Here is a 14,323-nt window from a genome sequence, read left to right on the forward strand (position 1 = left end):
TGCTGCAGGAGTGTTTCCTGGTTTTGGGTGATGGGTACAGCAGCTGACTCCATGTGGTCACGTATGAACAAACCCTCTACATTAATCATCCAGCTCCAGGAACGTACAGAATTCATGTTGAGTGCAGAAGGGCTAGGAATGTATAGTGGATGTGAATGTATAGTGGATGGAGCAGATCCAAAATGACCGGCATTCATTGCTGCATCATAGTGTTTATTATTATGGAGGTGGAATAAGAACTACAGCTAAACAGGAAATGTGATGAAGAAAATCCCACAGAATTACAAAAATAGAGTCCAAGAATGAACCAGAATAAAAGCAAAAGGTGCTGCATGGTCCAGCCAATCTCCTGACTAGTATTTTATTAGAAATCTGTGGAGGAGTTTTAGAGGTAACATCAGAATCATGAAGCTGCTGAAAGTTTACGTCCTGAAGAGCCTCCAAACCATAACTACCAATAACAGCACTAATATGATTAAAACAGGGTGTGAAACTTTTTCACCTTTCAGTTGGTTTTACACATGCTGTATCTTTATAAATAAAACCTTTATATTAAGAATAGAATAGCATACATACATATACAGACGTGCAGTACAATTAAATTCTTTTTCCGCATATCCCAGCTTGTTTGGAAGCTGGGGTCAGAGCGCAGGGTCAGCGATTGTACGGCGCCCCTGAAGCCAAGAAAGTTAAGGGCCTCACTCAAGGCCAACAGTGGGGCCACATGACAGTGCTGGAATTACAACCTTTTGATTGATCCCAGTCATATTCAGCGCAAAGTTTAAAAATGTGACGCCAATATTAATCAATATTCATCACTGTCATTAATATTCATATTTAATTTCTATTTGGTATCCAATGGCCTGGGTTTGATTACTCGGCTGGGCGGCCAGGGCTTTTTTCAGTGTGGAATTTGGCATGTTCTCGCAGTGTCCACGTGTGTTTTTGTCTGGGTGCTCCGGTTTCCTTCCACAAGTCCAAAGACATGCAGTCAGGTAGACTGGAGCTACTAAAATAGTAGGCAGTTGTAGCCTAGCAGTTGAGGTACTGGACTAGTAATCAAAAGGTCACTGGTTCAAGCCCCACCACTGCCAGGTTGCTGCTTTTGGGCCCTTGAACAAGGCTCTTATCCCTCAATTGCTCAGCCTGTATACGGTCACAGTACTGTAAGTCGCTTTGGATAAAAGCGTCTGCTAAATGCTGAAAACATAAATCTAAAATTGCCCTGAATGTGTGTGTGTGCCCTGTGATGGACTGGAGACCTGTCCGGGTGTTTCCTGCCTTTTACTTCATGAACTGGATCACTGCAACCCTCACCAGGAGAAAATGGTGGTAAAGACTATGAATGAATGAATTAATGAATGAATAATAATATAAAACTTTATTATGACAATAAATTATAATAACAAATACATAAAATTATTATTAATAATATAACTATTATGATATTATGATTCACATAAGGTCAGGTAGGTCTGCTGCTGACAGAAAATTTGACTGTATGTAAGATTTTATAATGAAAATATAATAAAAAAATAAATCATAATAAAAATAAATCAAATAATTATTAATAATATAAATACATTTACAAGAATTCGCAATAATAACGACAATAATAAATAGTACACTGTTCTGAATAGAGAAAAAATTTGTAAAGTCTAAAATATTTTAATGCTGTCTTGACCTTAACCTTCTCTGCTCCAGGGGCGCTGTACAACGTCTGACCCTGCGCTCTGACCCCAGCTTCCAAACAAGCTATGATATGCGAAGAAAGAATTTAATTGTACTGTACATATATATATATATATATATATATATATATATTCAGTATATGACAAATAAAGGTATCCTATAGAGAATAAAAGAGATTTGATATCATTTTTTTTATCATTTTGATATTTTTGTCAAGTTTAAAATATTTTAATTTAATAAAGGTAAAACAGACAATGACAATGAGTGACTGAATATAAATAAAATAAGACTTTATAATGAAAATAAATCTTAATAAAAATAATAAAATAATAATTATTAATATAACTATTATGATATTATGATTCACATAAGGTCAGGTAGGTCTTTTTGCTGACAGAAAATTATCTGTATGTAAGATTTTATAATGAAAATATAATGAAAATAAATCATAATAAAGCAATAAATTAAATAATTATTAATAATATAAATGCATTAATAAGAACAATAATAAATAGTACACTTCTTAATAGAGAAAAAAGAGAAAAGTGTAGCATTTATTCCTTGTTTATTTGAATACATGTTGTAATTTAATATAATTTTTTGATAATTCGTGAAGTTTTGAATCTTTTTAAATATTTAAGCTGTTTAATGAAGATTTTCGTTCTTTGCTTTGTAGTGATCGTCAGTAGTTTGGACTCATAGCATGGCGGCTCGGTCTATTTAAAAAAAAAACTACACTTCCCAGTGTGCTGTTCGGCAGGACTTCCGGACTGAGCGCTGTGTCCCCGCCCCCTCTCTCCACCCTGTAGACTGTAGTTAGGTATGTGTAGGTATCAGATGTGATCAGAATGGAGAGGAAGTGAGAGCCGGAGATGATGGGCTGATTTCATACCGACCGACCGATCACAGAGCTGCTGGATTCTCCTTCTATCTGATTATTAGAGTGTAAGTCTGATCTCATCTCTCTCTGTGTGTGTGTGTGTGTGTGTGTGTGTGTGTGTGTGTGTGTGTGTGTGTGTGTGTGTGTGTGTGTGTGTGTGTGTGTGTGTGTGTGTGTGTGTGTGTGTGTGTCTCATGGCTAACAGGCTAAACTCGGTGTTTACACTTCCACACAGTTCCAGCTCATCTAAACTCCAGACCCGGACTAAACCCGGCCTTAATCCAGTTCTGATCCGGTTTAACTGATCCGGATTTATCGATCCTGGGTGTCTGGCTGAACTTTCGCTTCTATCTGCTGTTGATCGTTCATTCCCAGGGCTGGAAAACCCTCGAGACGTGAAAAAGTATTCACACCCACAGCCAGAGTTTATTGTGGGTCAAAAAATATATGGACAGCTATTTATATGATGAATGTGCTGGTGTATAAAGTTCTGTAATACCATATAACCTTGGATCATGCTGTCCTAAGTTGTCTGTACTGGTTTTGAATCAGAAGGTTGCTAGTTCGGGCCCCACCTGCCAACTGGTCACTGTTGGGCCAATGAGCAAGGTGCCACAGTATGTGGACACATGACCATGGGCATTTATATAGAGTCGCCCTGCAATGACAAGAACAGTCTCTACTCTTATGGGATAGCTTCTGGTAATGTGTCTGTGGGGATTTGTGCACTTTATGACCACGTCACATTATTGTGGGTCAAAAAATTGTGGGTCAAAAAATATATGGACAGCCACTTATATGTTGAATGTGCTGGTGTATAAAGTTCTGTAATACCATATAACTCTGGATCATGGTCTAATAAGTTGTCTGTACTGGTCATGAATCAGAATGTTGCTGGTTCGGGCCCACCTGCCAACTGGTCACAGTATGTGGACACATGAGCTTGTCGAGCTTCTGGTACTGTGTCTGTGGGGATTTGTGCACTCTATGAGGTCAGGCATGGAGACCATGTCACATATATGATGTAGGTTTATTGTGGGTCAAAAATATATGGACAGCTACTTATATGATGAATGTGCTGGTGTATAAAGTTCCTAAATGCCATATAACCTTGGATCATGGTCTAATAAGTTGTCTGTACTGGTCATGAATCAGAAGGTCGCTGGTTCGGGCCCCACCTGCCAACTGGTCACTGTTGGGCCATTGAGCAAGTATGTGGACACATGACTATTAGCTTGTCAAGCTCCTTCCAAAACCATGGGCGTTTATATAGAGTCGCCCTGCAATGGCTAGAACAGCCTCGACTCTTATGGGATAGCTTCCGGTAATGTGTCTGTGGGGATTTGTGCACTTTATGAGGTCAGGAGAGGAGATCTGATCCAGTTGAACTGATCCGGATTTATTGATCCCGGGTGTCTGGACTTAACCTGGCCTTAATCCATCTGACGTGAGTTTATTGTGGGTCATAAATATATGGACAGCTATTTATATGATGAATCTGCTTGTGTAAAAAAGTTCCTAAATGCCGTATAACTTTGGATCATGCTCTCCTAAGTTGTCTGTACTGGTCATGAATCAAAAGGTTGCTGGTTCAGGCCCCACCACTGTTTTCTGTTAGATGAGAGATTTTTTGTTGGTGGTTCATGGATACAATCTGATTATCTGAACCTACTTCTTTTGACAGTTTGGTTTTTTTTTTTTACCTTGGCCTTGGCAAGAGACGACTGTTCCATGTAGTTTACAGTAGACGTGGTCAGATTAGTGTTCCAGTCGTTCAGTTTCAGAAATCAATGAACTTTCTGGACATGAAGCACACACTCCTTATAAGTCGTGGTCAGGCTGATAAAGTAGAACAAGAAGCCCCTGCCAGACTTGTGAGTTCATTCCTAAGTTCATTGTGGGTCAAAAATGTATGGACAGTTACTTCTATGATGAATGTGCTTGTGTAGGAAAATCTGTAATACCACAGAAGGTTGCTGGTTCGGGCCCCACCACTGCCATCTGGTTACTGTTGGGCCTCTGAGCAAGGCCCCTAACCCTCAATTGTTTAGATTGTATTCAATCACAGATGTCAGTCACTTATAATAAAAGCATCTGCTAACTGCCAGAAATGTGAATGTAATGATTAACAGCTGCTGATGACTTCTCTGTGTCCATATAAATAAGGCTAGTTTGACTTCACCTATTATAATGTACAGGGTGTTCCTAAAGTCTGGACGGGGCAGTACGGTGGCTCAAATCAACATACAGACGACTTTACTCTCAGCAATGATAAATTCCTGACATTGGCAAGAGACCACTGTTCCATGTACAGGGTGTCCCTAAAGTCTGGACACATAGGCAAAATGTTTCACCCTGTAAATGGAACAGTGGTCTCTAGCCAATTCCTCTGTATGTTGATTTAATTCCGTAATGAACTAGAAGCCACTGGGACTCAGGTATGACTGTCCACGGTCGAGTGAGCTTTATGCTGCCGTGTCCTTGAAGGCTGCCGTGCAGGAAAGAAGCCCCTGATCAAATCAGCACCTTAAAGCTCAGCTGAAGTTTGTTGCCGGTCGCTTCCTACTTGCATGCCAGCCGACATGAAGCTCACTCGACTGGGGACAGTTTCAGTTGTGTATCAGAATCTTCTGTTAGATGACAGATTTGTTTTTGGTGGTTTATGGATACAATCTGTTCATATGATCATCTGAATCTACTTTCTTTTGACAGTTTGGGTTTTTCCTCCTTGACCCTGGCAAGAGACGACTGTTCCATGTAGTTTACAGTAGATGCGGTCAGATTAGTGTTCCAGTCGTTCATATTTACAAACCATTGAACTTTCTGGACATTACAAGTCGCGGTCAGGTTAATGAAGTAGAGCGAGAAGCCCCTTGCCAGACTTCACTTACATGATGTGAGTTCGTAAGTTTATTGTGGGTCAAAAATATATGGACAGCTACTTATATGACGAATCTGCTTGTGTAGAAAGTTCTGTAATACCATAAAACTTGGGATCATGGTCATGAATCAGAAGGTTGCTGGTTCGGGCCCCACCTGCCAACTGGTCACTGTTGGGCCCTTAAGCAAGGCCCTTAATCCTTCTGTTTAGATTGTATTTAATCACAAATGTCAGTCGCTTATAATAAAAGCATCTGCTAAATGCCAGAAATGTGAATGTAATGATTAACTGCTTATGATGACTTCTCTGTGTCCATATAAACAGGGCTAGTTTGACTTCACCTAATGTACAGGGTGTCTTTAAAGTCTGGACGGGACGGTTTAGTGGCACAGTGGCTCGCCTCACAGCAAGAAGGGCCTGGGTTCGATCCACAGGTGGGGCAGGTGGTGCAGGTGGTGCCGTGTCCTTGAAGGCTGGCACCCGAGACAGAAAATTCTGATCAATTCGGGACCTTAAAGCTCAGCTGAAGTTTGTTGCTGGTCGCATTATCAGAGAAGGAGCGGGAGGTTCTTTCTTGCATGCCAGCCGACATGAAGCTCACTCGACTGGGGACAGTTTCAGTTGTGTATCAGCATCTTCGATTACATTTACATTTTCGGCATTTAGCAGACGCTTTCATCCTGTGACAGTATACAATTTAAACAGTTGAGGGTTAAGGGCCTTGCTCAAGGGCCCAACAGTTGCAACCTGGAGGTGAGGCTTGAACCGGCAACCTTCTGATTACTAGTCCAGTATCTTAACCACTAGGTTTCAACTGCCCTATTAGATGACTGATTTGTTTTTGGTGGTTTGTGGATAGAATCTGATCATCTGAACCTACTTCTTCTTTTGACAGTTTGGGTTTTTTCCTCCTTGACCCTGGCAAGAGACGACTGTTCCATGTAGTTTACAGTAGATGTACTCAGATCAGTGTTTCTGGACATGATGTCGCGATCAGGTTGATGAAATAGAACCTCTTGTTCTGCTGGTTACTGCTCGTGCCGGCTCTTCTTTTTGAATGTGCGGTGAAGAGGCTTCCACAGGCTGCACTGAATGTGTGGTAGATTCCTGGCATGATGTGCATTAAGACCTGAAATGAGTTTAACAAGTCACGTTTGTCCACATCTCAGATTTCAGCGTGCTCGGGTAGCGCTGCTAATGTTCTACTGAGCGGCTTTTTCCTCACATGAACACCAGCGCAGAAAGTTCTTCTACAACACCAGGATGGGCCTCGTTCCTCACACCACACCACACTGAAATCACCTGTAGGAGTGATCATACAGCTCATAAGATCATAAGTTGTGTTTTGATTGGGCTAAAAAAAATTGAATGACCTAGTTTTTCTGAGAACTACAATCAAAAACTGACTACATTTCCCAGAATCCCTTGTACTTGTGTAAATTGTGTAAAATGTAGGAACGTTTACACCGATCAGCCATAACATTAAAACCACCTCCTTGTTTCTACACTCACTGTCCATTTTATCAGCTCCACTTACCATATAGAAGCACTTTGTAGTTCTACAATTACTGACTGTAGTCCATTTGTTTCTCTACATACTTTTTTTAGCCTGCTTTCACCCTGTTCTTCAATGGTCAGGACCCCCACAGGACCACCACAGAGCAGGTATTATTTAGGTGGTGGATCATTCTCAGCACTGCAGTGACACTGACATGGTGGTGGTGTGTTAGTGTGTGTTGTGCTGGTATGAGTGGATCAGACACAGCAGCGCTGCTGGAGTTTTTAAATACTGTGTCCACTCACTGTCCACTCTATTAGACACTCCTACCTAGTTGGTCCACCTTGTAGATGTAAAGTCAGAGACGATCGCTCATCTATTGCTGCTGTTTGAGTCGATCATCTTCTAGACCTTCATCAGTGGTCACAGGACGCTGCCCACGGGGCGCTGTTGGCTGGATATTTTTGGTTGGTGGACTTTTCTCAGTCCAGTAGTGACAGTGATGTGTTTAAAAACTCCAGCAGCGCTGCTGTGTCTGACCCACTCATACCAGCACAACACACACTAACACACCACCACCATGTCAGTGTCACTGCAGTGCTGAGAATGATCCACCACCCGAATAATACCTGCTCTGTGGGGGTCCCGACCATTAAAGAACATAGTGAAAGGAGTTAACAAAGCATGCAGAGAAACAGATGGATTACAGTCAGTAATTGTAGAACTACAAAGTGCTCCTATATGGTAAGTGGAGCTGATAAAATGGACAGTGAGTGTAGAAACGAGGTGGTCATAATGTTATGGCTGATCGGTGTATATGTAATGTTTTTAGCTGACAGCTGGGATGGAGCAGTGCCACAGTGCATTAAACAATGCGATGCCAGATATCTGAAAACTCAGCACTACATTAAGGAATATCGTTTTTATTTTCATCACTTCAGGATGGAATGAATCTCCAAGACGTTTCTGTGGACTGTTGGTGGTGGAGCTATGAAAAGGAAGAAGAAAAATGCCTTACTTAATCATATATACGTCTACACGTGTACAGTAGAATGAAATTCTTTTTCTGCGTATCCCAGCTTGTTTGGAAGTTGGGGTCAGAGTGCAGGGTCAGCCATTTTACGGGGCCCCTGGAGCAGACAGAGTGTTGTGCCTTGCTCAAGGGCCCGACAGTGGCTGCATGGCGGAGCCTGGATTTGAACCGACAACCTCCCAATGATATACCAAAGCTCTACCCACTAGGCTACCACTGTCCTATGTCGTGACCTTCTGATTACTAGTCCAGTATCTTAACCACTAGGCTACGGCTTCCTATTTCCATTTTTAGCATTTAGCAGACGCTTTTATCCAAAGCGACTTACAATTATGAACAATTGAGGGTTAAGGGCCTTGCTCAGGGGCCCAACAGTGGCAGCTTGGCAGTGGCTGGCTTGAACCGGCAACCTTCTGATTACTAGTCCAGTACCTTAACCACTAAGCTATCACTGTACTAAGTTTAGAAATGATTGTTTCAGCCACACCCACTGCTACCAGGTGTATAAATATATCATATAAGAAACTTGACCATTAAGCACATTTGGGTGGAATTGGAAAGTTGACTATGAGCCAGGCTTTTCCGTCTAACGTCTGAATGGGCACGAACTCTGTTTTACATTTACAGCATTTAGCAGACGCTTTTATCCAAAGTGACTTACAGTACTGTGACAGTATATTATATAAGCAATTGAGGGTTAAGGGCCTTGCTCAAGGGCCCAACAGTGGCAACCTGAGAGTCATGGGGCTTGAACCAGTGACATTTTGATTACTAGTCTGGTACCCTAATTGCTAGGCTACAACTCCCACAGATACACTCAAAAATCTTGTGGAAAGCTTTAGAAAAGTAAAAACTCTTCTAGTCACAAATTAGTGCTAATCAAAAGGTTGCTGGTTCAAGCCCAGTCGCTGCCAGGCTGCCATCGTTTGATCTTTGAGCAAGGCCCATCACCCTGAGTGTGGATTGTGTTTGGGCAGTTGGGGCAGTTGTAGCCTAATGTTACGGTACTGGTCTAGTAATCAGAAGGTTGCTGGTTCAAGCCCCACCACTGCCAGGCTGCCACTGTTGGGCCCTTGAGCAAGGCCCTTATCTCTTAATTGCTTAGACTGTATACTGTCATAGTACTGTAAGACACTTTGGATAAAAGCATCTGCTAAATGTTGAACATGTAAATGTTTGAAAGTCTCTTTGGATCTCGCTACCGGTGCAACAGCGACTCCTGCTGTCTGGCTGAGGTACTGGTACGAATGGTGAAGGACTACAGAGAGAACAGAGTGAAAAGAAGTGGTCACCAGCTGCAGACACGTTAATGAAGCTGCAAAACCAGATTAAATGTCCAGATTAGTTTCGGATGAAGCGGCTTTGTCTTTTGTAGCTTAGTGGTTAAAGTACTGGACTAGTAATCAGAAGGTTGCTGGTTTAAGCCCCACCACTGCCAGGTTGCCCTCGTTGGACTTTTGAGCAAAGCCCTAAATCCTAAATTGTTGGGATTGTGTTTGGTCCCATTTGAAAGTTACTTTGGATCTCTTTACTGGTGCAACAGCGACTCCTACTGTCTGGTTGAGGTACTGGTAACCAGGCAGCCGCAGCGTTTGCGTCTCTCAAATGGTGTGTATGGAAGAAGGGCAACGTTACCACCGCGACCAAAGTTCGCCTATTTCGGACACTTATTCTACCAATCCTCTTGTTTGGTTCCGAAGCATGGACGCTACTCAAAACGGACCTGGACAAACTCGAGATCTTCCAAATGCGATGCCTACGCCAGATCGTTAAGGTTTCGCTCCGTGATCGCATTACCAACGACACCATCCGATCTTGGTGCCAGAACCAACTAACCATCAAGGATCAAATTCAACAACGCCGTCTACGATGGTTTGGACACGTGTGCCGCATGAGCGAGTCCAGGCTACCTTACCAGCTTCTCTGGAGGACTCGGCCTGATCAGTGGAAAGTCCAGCGAGCGGCACCAAAGAAAACATGGTCGAAACAAATCGAGGAAGACCTGAGGAACCAACGACTTGATTTACACCAAGCAAAGACCGCGGCCACCGACCGAAAGCAATGGAAAAGGGTCGTACAGAAAGCTCGTGACCCAGCGGCACCTACAGCAGCATACTGGCTTCGAGGACGCCCTCAACCGGATGCCAGCTAAGGACTAATAATAAAAAAAAAAAAGTGTCCAGCTTAGTTTCAGATGAATCAGCTTCATGTTTTGTGGACTAGCAATCAGAAGGTTGCTGGTTCAAGCCCCACCACTGCCAGGTTGCCAGGTAAGCAATGCCCCTAATCCACAATTGCCCAGAATGTATTCTGTCACAGTTCTGCAAGTCTCTTTGGATAAAGGCGTCTGCTAAATACCGAGTGACCGAACCCCGTGTTCCTGGCGTGACTAAGCCCGATGACCATGCGTGTCTGACTTGGAAACGGAGTAGCGGGTCGCTCCCAGCTTTCTATTCCCCTCACGTGCGGAGATAATGGACGACTTGTTGGTATTGCAGAGGCGTAGTGTCCTTTCAGTGGGCAGAGCCGGGCGGCCATAGACACCAGGCATGAATCGTGAATGGTGGTGTGTGTGTCGAGCCTGTGTACGGGTACATATGAATGGGAGGACGACCGACTCTCGTCTGCGCCGACGCTTCCTGCTATTGTCATGGAGAGCGCGAGTATAAAGGCGCTTCGTGTTCCTCGTGAGAAGGTTCTGGAGCTTCGGAGGGGCGCTCGTACTCGTACTCGGCGCCATACCGGCCTTCGCTCTCCGGGAAGCTGCTCAGGTGATTTTGGATCATGACTGCTGGGATATGCTTAGATTCAGCGAGAAGACGATTAGGAAGGTTGGAAGCAATCAACAGTCTGTGTTCCTGTTCGTCCCAGTTATTTGGGATTGAGGTGGTTGAGGAGGTGCAGGAAAGTCAAGTTATTATTATTATTATTATATTTCTTATAGGGCTCCATTTGTCCTAAAAGAGGAACAGACACTCCCTAAACTGTTGGCACTAAGGGTAGAGGGTGTAACAGTACACTATGTTGGGGCTTTTTTCATATTTAATAAACAATGTGGTTTTAATACCATAGGGAAAAGTAGAGTGGACTGTTGTGCTTAAACTTCTTGTCTTGGAACACGTGGAACAGTGGTCTCTTGCCAAGGTTGGAAAGAAAACCCAGGCTTTAACATCTCTGCTGGGGTGAAATCCGTCTCTTAGCTCAGATCTAATTCAAGAACCATTAAACAAGCAGCAAGAGGTGTTACTATCCACAGTCGAGCGAGCTTTACATCCCTCTTTTCCTCCCAATTTAGGGTAGCCAATCCACTGCCGGGGACCCCGACGACGTCCAAGGAGGGTGTGTATTCACCTGACAGACACGCCCTCCGACAGGTGCGCAGTCCACCAATCCCTTCTTATTCTCTATACTTCAGTTGATTTGCGTGAGGTCAGCTTCGTGTACGGAGAGCCACACCCTGATCTCTGCGCTCCTCCACTTTCTGTACATATGTACATTTGTGGCATTTACCAGACACTTTTATCCAAACCGACTGACAGTATACTGTCTAAGCAATTAAGGGCCTTGCTCCAGGGCCCAGCAGTGACAACCTGGCAGTGATGGGGCTTGAACCAGCAACCTTCTGATTATTAGTCCAGTACCTTAACCACGAGGCTACAACGTCCCTAGTACAGGCGCCCTGGGCAACCAGGGTCCTTATAAAGCATTGATAACCCCCCTTAGTCTGGGGGCCAATTTTGTGCCTGTTAGAGGGCGCCCAGTCGACCGGTAGCAGAGCCGAGATTCAAACCCGGGAGCTCAGAATCTCGGCGCTGGTGTGCTAGCGGATTATCTGTTGTGCTCTTCTTAGAAATGAATTTGGGTACGAAGTTACTGAGTAAACTGGGATAATTTAAGTACCTGGAGATGATCGACTCAGCTTCGGTTTGGAATGGAGGGTGTAACCATGTAGTTCAAAAGTATTTGGACATGGATTCAAAGCACGTTTTACGACCCGTCTTTTACTCCAAGTGTTTATGATATGTAAAACAGCATGGTTCCTCCTCCGCCACGCTTCACAGCCACCTCTGTCCATTCATGCAGGCGTCGTCCTCCTGACATCTGGAGTTAGAACCCAGAACCCTGGAGATAGATCCGGCAAAGTATTTGGACATGGATTCAAAGCATGTTTTACAACCCGACTTTTACTTTCAGTGCATATGATATTTAAAACGGTGGTTCCTCCTCCGCCACGCTTCACAGCCACCTCTGTCCATTCGTGCAGGCGTCGTTCTCCTGACATCTGGAGATAGATCCAGCGTGTCCAGTTTTTTGTGCTCTTTAGCGTGGTGATTTCAGACTTGTGTGCAGATGCTCGGGATCGAAAATCAGATCCGTGAAGCTCCTGAGCTGAGCAGTTTGGTACTCGGTAGTGACCTCTGCCACTAAAAGTCCATACAATCAGCACTTGGAATTCTGGGGTGACCCTAACAGGGAAGGTTTGATCCATTCACCGACTGTACGCTTGATTCTTGAAGATGTTGGCGATGGCTGTGGCTAAACTCGGTTTATCGGTTTGTTTTCAGTGTGATGCGCAGACCCAGCGATGCCTTACGTGGATCGACAGAACCGCATCTGTGGCTTTCTGGACATTGAGGAAAATGAGAACAGCGGCAAGTTCCTGCGCCGCTACTTCATCCTGGATACGATGGAGGGGAGTCTGGTCTGGTACATGGACAACCCGCAGGTAACTCCCCTCTCAGGTCAAACAGCTGACAGGGAATGCTGTGGAGTTTGGCAGGTTCTCTCTATCCCTCTTCTTTATGCACTGTAAGTTCCTTTAGGTGTGGAACAGATGACACCAGACGCGCTGTGGCATTTTTTTCAGGGGCTCTTGGTGGGCGGCATTTTTGGGGGCGATGTACAATATAAATCCAGAATTATGTGGACACCCTTGCTCATTATTAAGTGCAGGTGCTACACTCAGTGTTAACAGCTATATACTGTAGCATTATTTATTTTAAATAAACAATATGCTTTTAAGTTCATAACAGTTTGGGGAAGGTCTTTTCCTGTCCCATGGTTGTGCCTCTGCTGTGAGGTCTGTAAACACATGGTTTGATGAGTTGATGTAAAGCAACTTCAGTGGCCTTTACAGAGCCCTGACCTCAACCTTATTAAACACCTTTGGGAGTAATTGGAATGCCTGCCTGATCTTACAAATGCTAGTCTAAGGGAGAAGCCATCAATTCCCACAGACACAGTCCGAAATACTCGTCATCAGAGGTGTTGGCGAATAAGAACGGTTGTGGACTGCGCACAGGTTGGAAGGAGTTGAAATTACCCCCCTCGGACCAGAGACGGGAGCTCGAGTCGCACGTAAATCACACACACAGCAACTTCAGACTCGTTTCAGATGACTCGGACTCGACTCATGACTCGCAAAAAATGACTCGTACACAACTAGAGTCCCTAGCATCAGCATGTGTTAACATTAGTTACGTGTGACAATTTTTTATATAAATGTATATATTTTATAAGTTACCTTTGGATTGGAATCTCACTTAAAATGGTGGAATACCCTACGTAGTGCACTTCACAGGAACAGCTGGTGTGAATGGAACGCTCCTACATAATTGGCTCTAATGGTTGAAAGAGCGTTTTCTGAACCAATCAGACCTTCTGATTGTAATTTTTAGTAAGAAATGCTGTTATTTGCATTTATTCAGTTTGCGTCACACAGATGATTGATCGGCTTTCTAACGAGTTCGTGTTTTACTTCACAACCAGGGAAAGGATTTTAATTATAAGCACATTTACAAAATAACGGATTCTATTCCTAATGGGGCACACGCTTATGAATTTAATAGCATCTGGAAGAACATAAGCTAAGGTGAGCAGTGGTTATGATTTGTTTTGGATTTTGGCCGCTGTGCTGTGATTTATCGCACTTTTGTTTTGCAATGAAAACAGAACGTATCAGTTGAAGCTTTTATCTGGAACCTTCTTGTTACGAAAATTACATTTATTTGCACAATGATGAGGAAAGTAAAGGCACGAAGTAAAACAGCAAAATACACTCGCTAATCTGTTGTTGTTCTACACTACGTTTACAATATGTTTTGTGTAGATTATATTGACTCGTGCCTTGACTCAGACTCTAGCCTAAAGACTTGTGACTTGACTCTGACTAGTCTAAAAACTCGTGACTTGACTCTGACTCTAGCCTAAAGACTTGTGACTTGACTCTGACTTTAGTCTAAAGACTCGTGACTTGACTCTGACTTTAGTCTAAAGACTTGTGACTTGACTCGGACTCTAGCCTAAACACTTGTGACTTGACTCGGACTCTAGCCTAAA

The 14,323-nt window shown here is 43.5% G+C and overlaps 1 protein-coding gene across 6 annotated transcripts in view; it reads left to right on the forward strand.

Moving 5' to 3' along the window:
- The first annotated feature begins 2,386 nt into the window (after window positions 1-2,386).
- Window positions 2,387-14,323, forward strand: part of plekha1b (pleckstrin homology domain containing, family A (phosphoinositide binding specific) member 1b) — a 39,882-nt gene continuing 27,945 nt past the window's right edge. For 2 of the 6 annotated variants that reach the window (XM_063003218.1, XM_063003223.1), the window contains exons 1-2: window positions 2,387-2,637; window positions 12,550-12,710. In XM_063003218.1, coding sequence (XP_062859288.1) covers window positions 12,570-12,710 — 141 coding nt within the window. In that variant the 5' untranslated portion in view covers window positions 2,387-2,637; window positions 12,550-12,569. Of the gene's footprint in view, window positions 2,638-10,594; window positions 10,756-10,854; window positions 10,883-11,279; window positions 11,359-12,549; window positions 12,711-14,323 lie in introns of those variants that run through there. The other 4 variants (XM_063003219.1, XM_063003220.1, XM_063003222.1 and 1 more) reach the window with 4 other exon arrangements.

This window comes from Trichomycterus rosablanca, chromosome 10, assembly GCF_030014385.1.
Source record: "Trichomycterus rosablanca isolate fTriRos1 chromosome 10, fTriRos1.hap1, whole genome shotgun sequence".
NCBI lineage: Eukaryota > Metazoa > Chordata > Actinopteri > Siluriformes > Trichomycteridae > Trichomycterus > Trichomycterus rosablanca.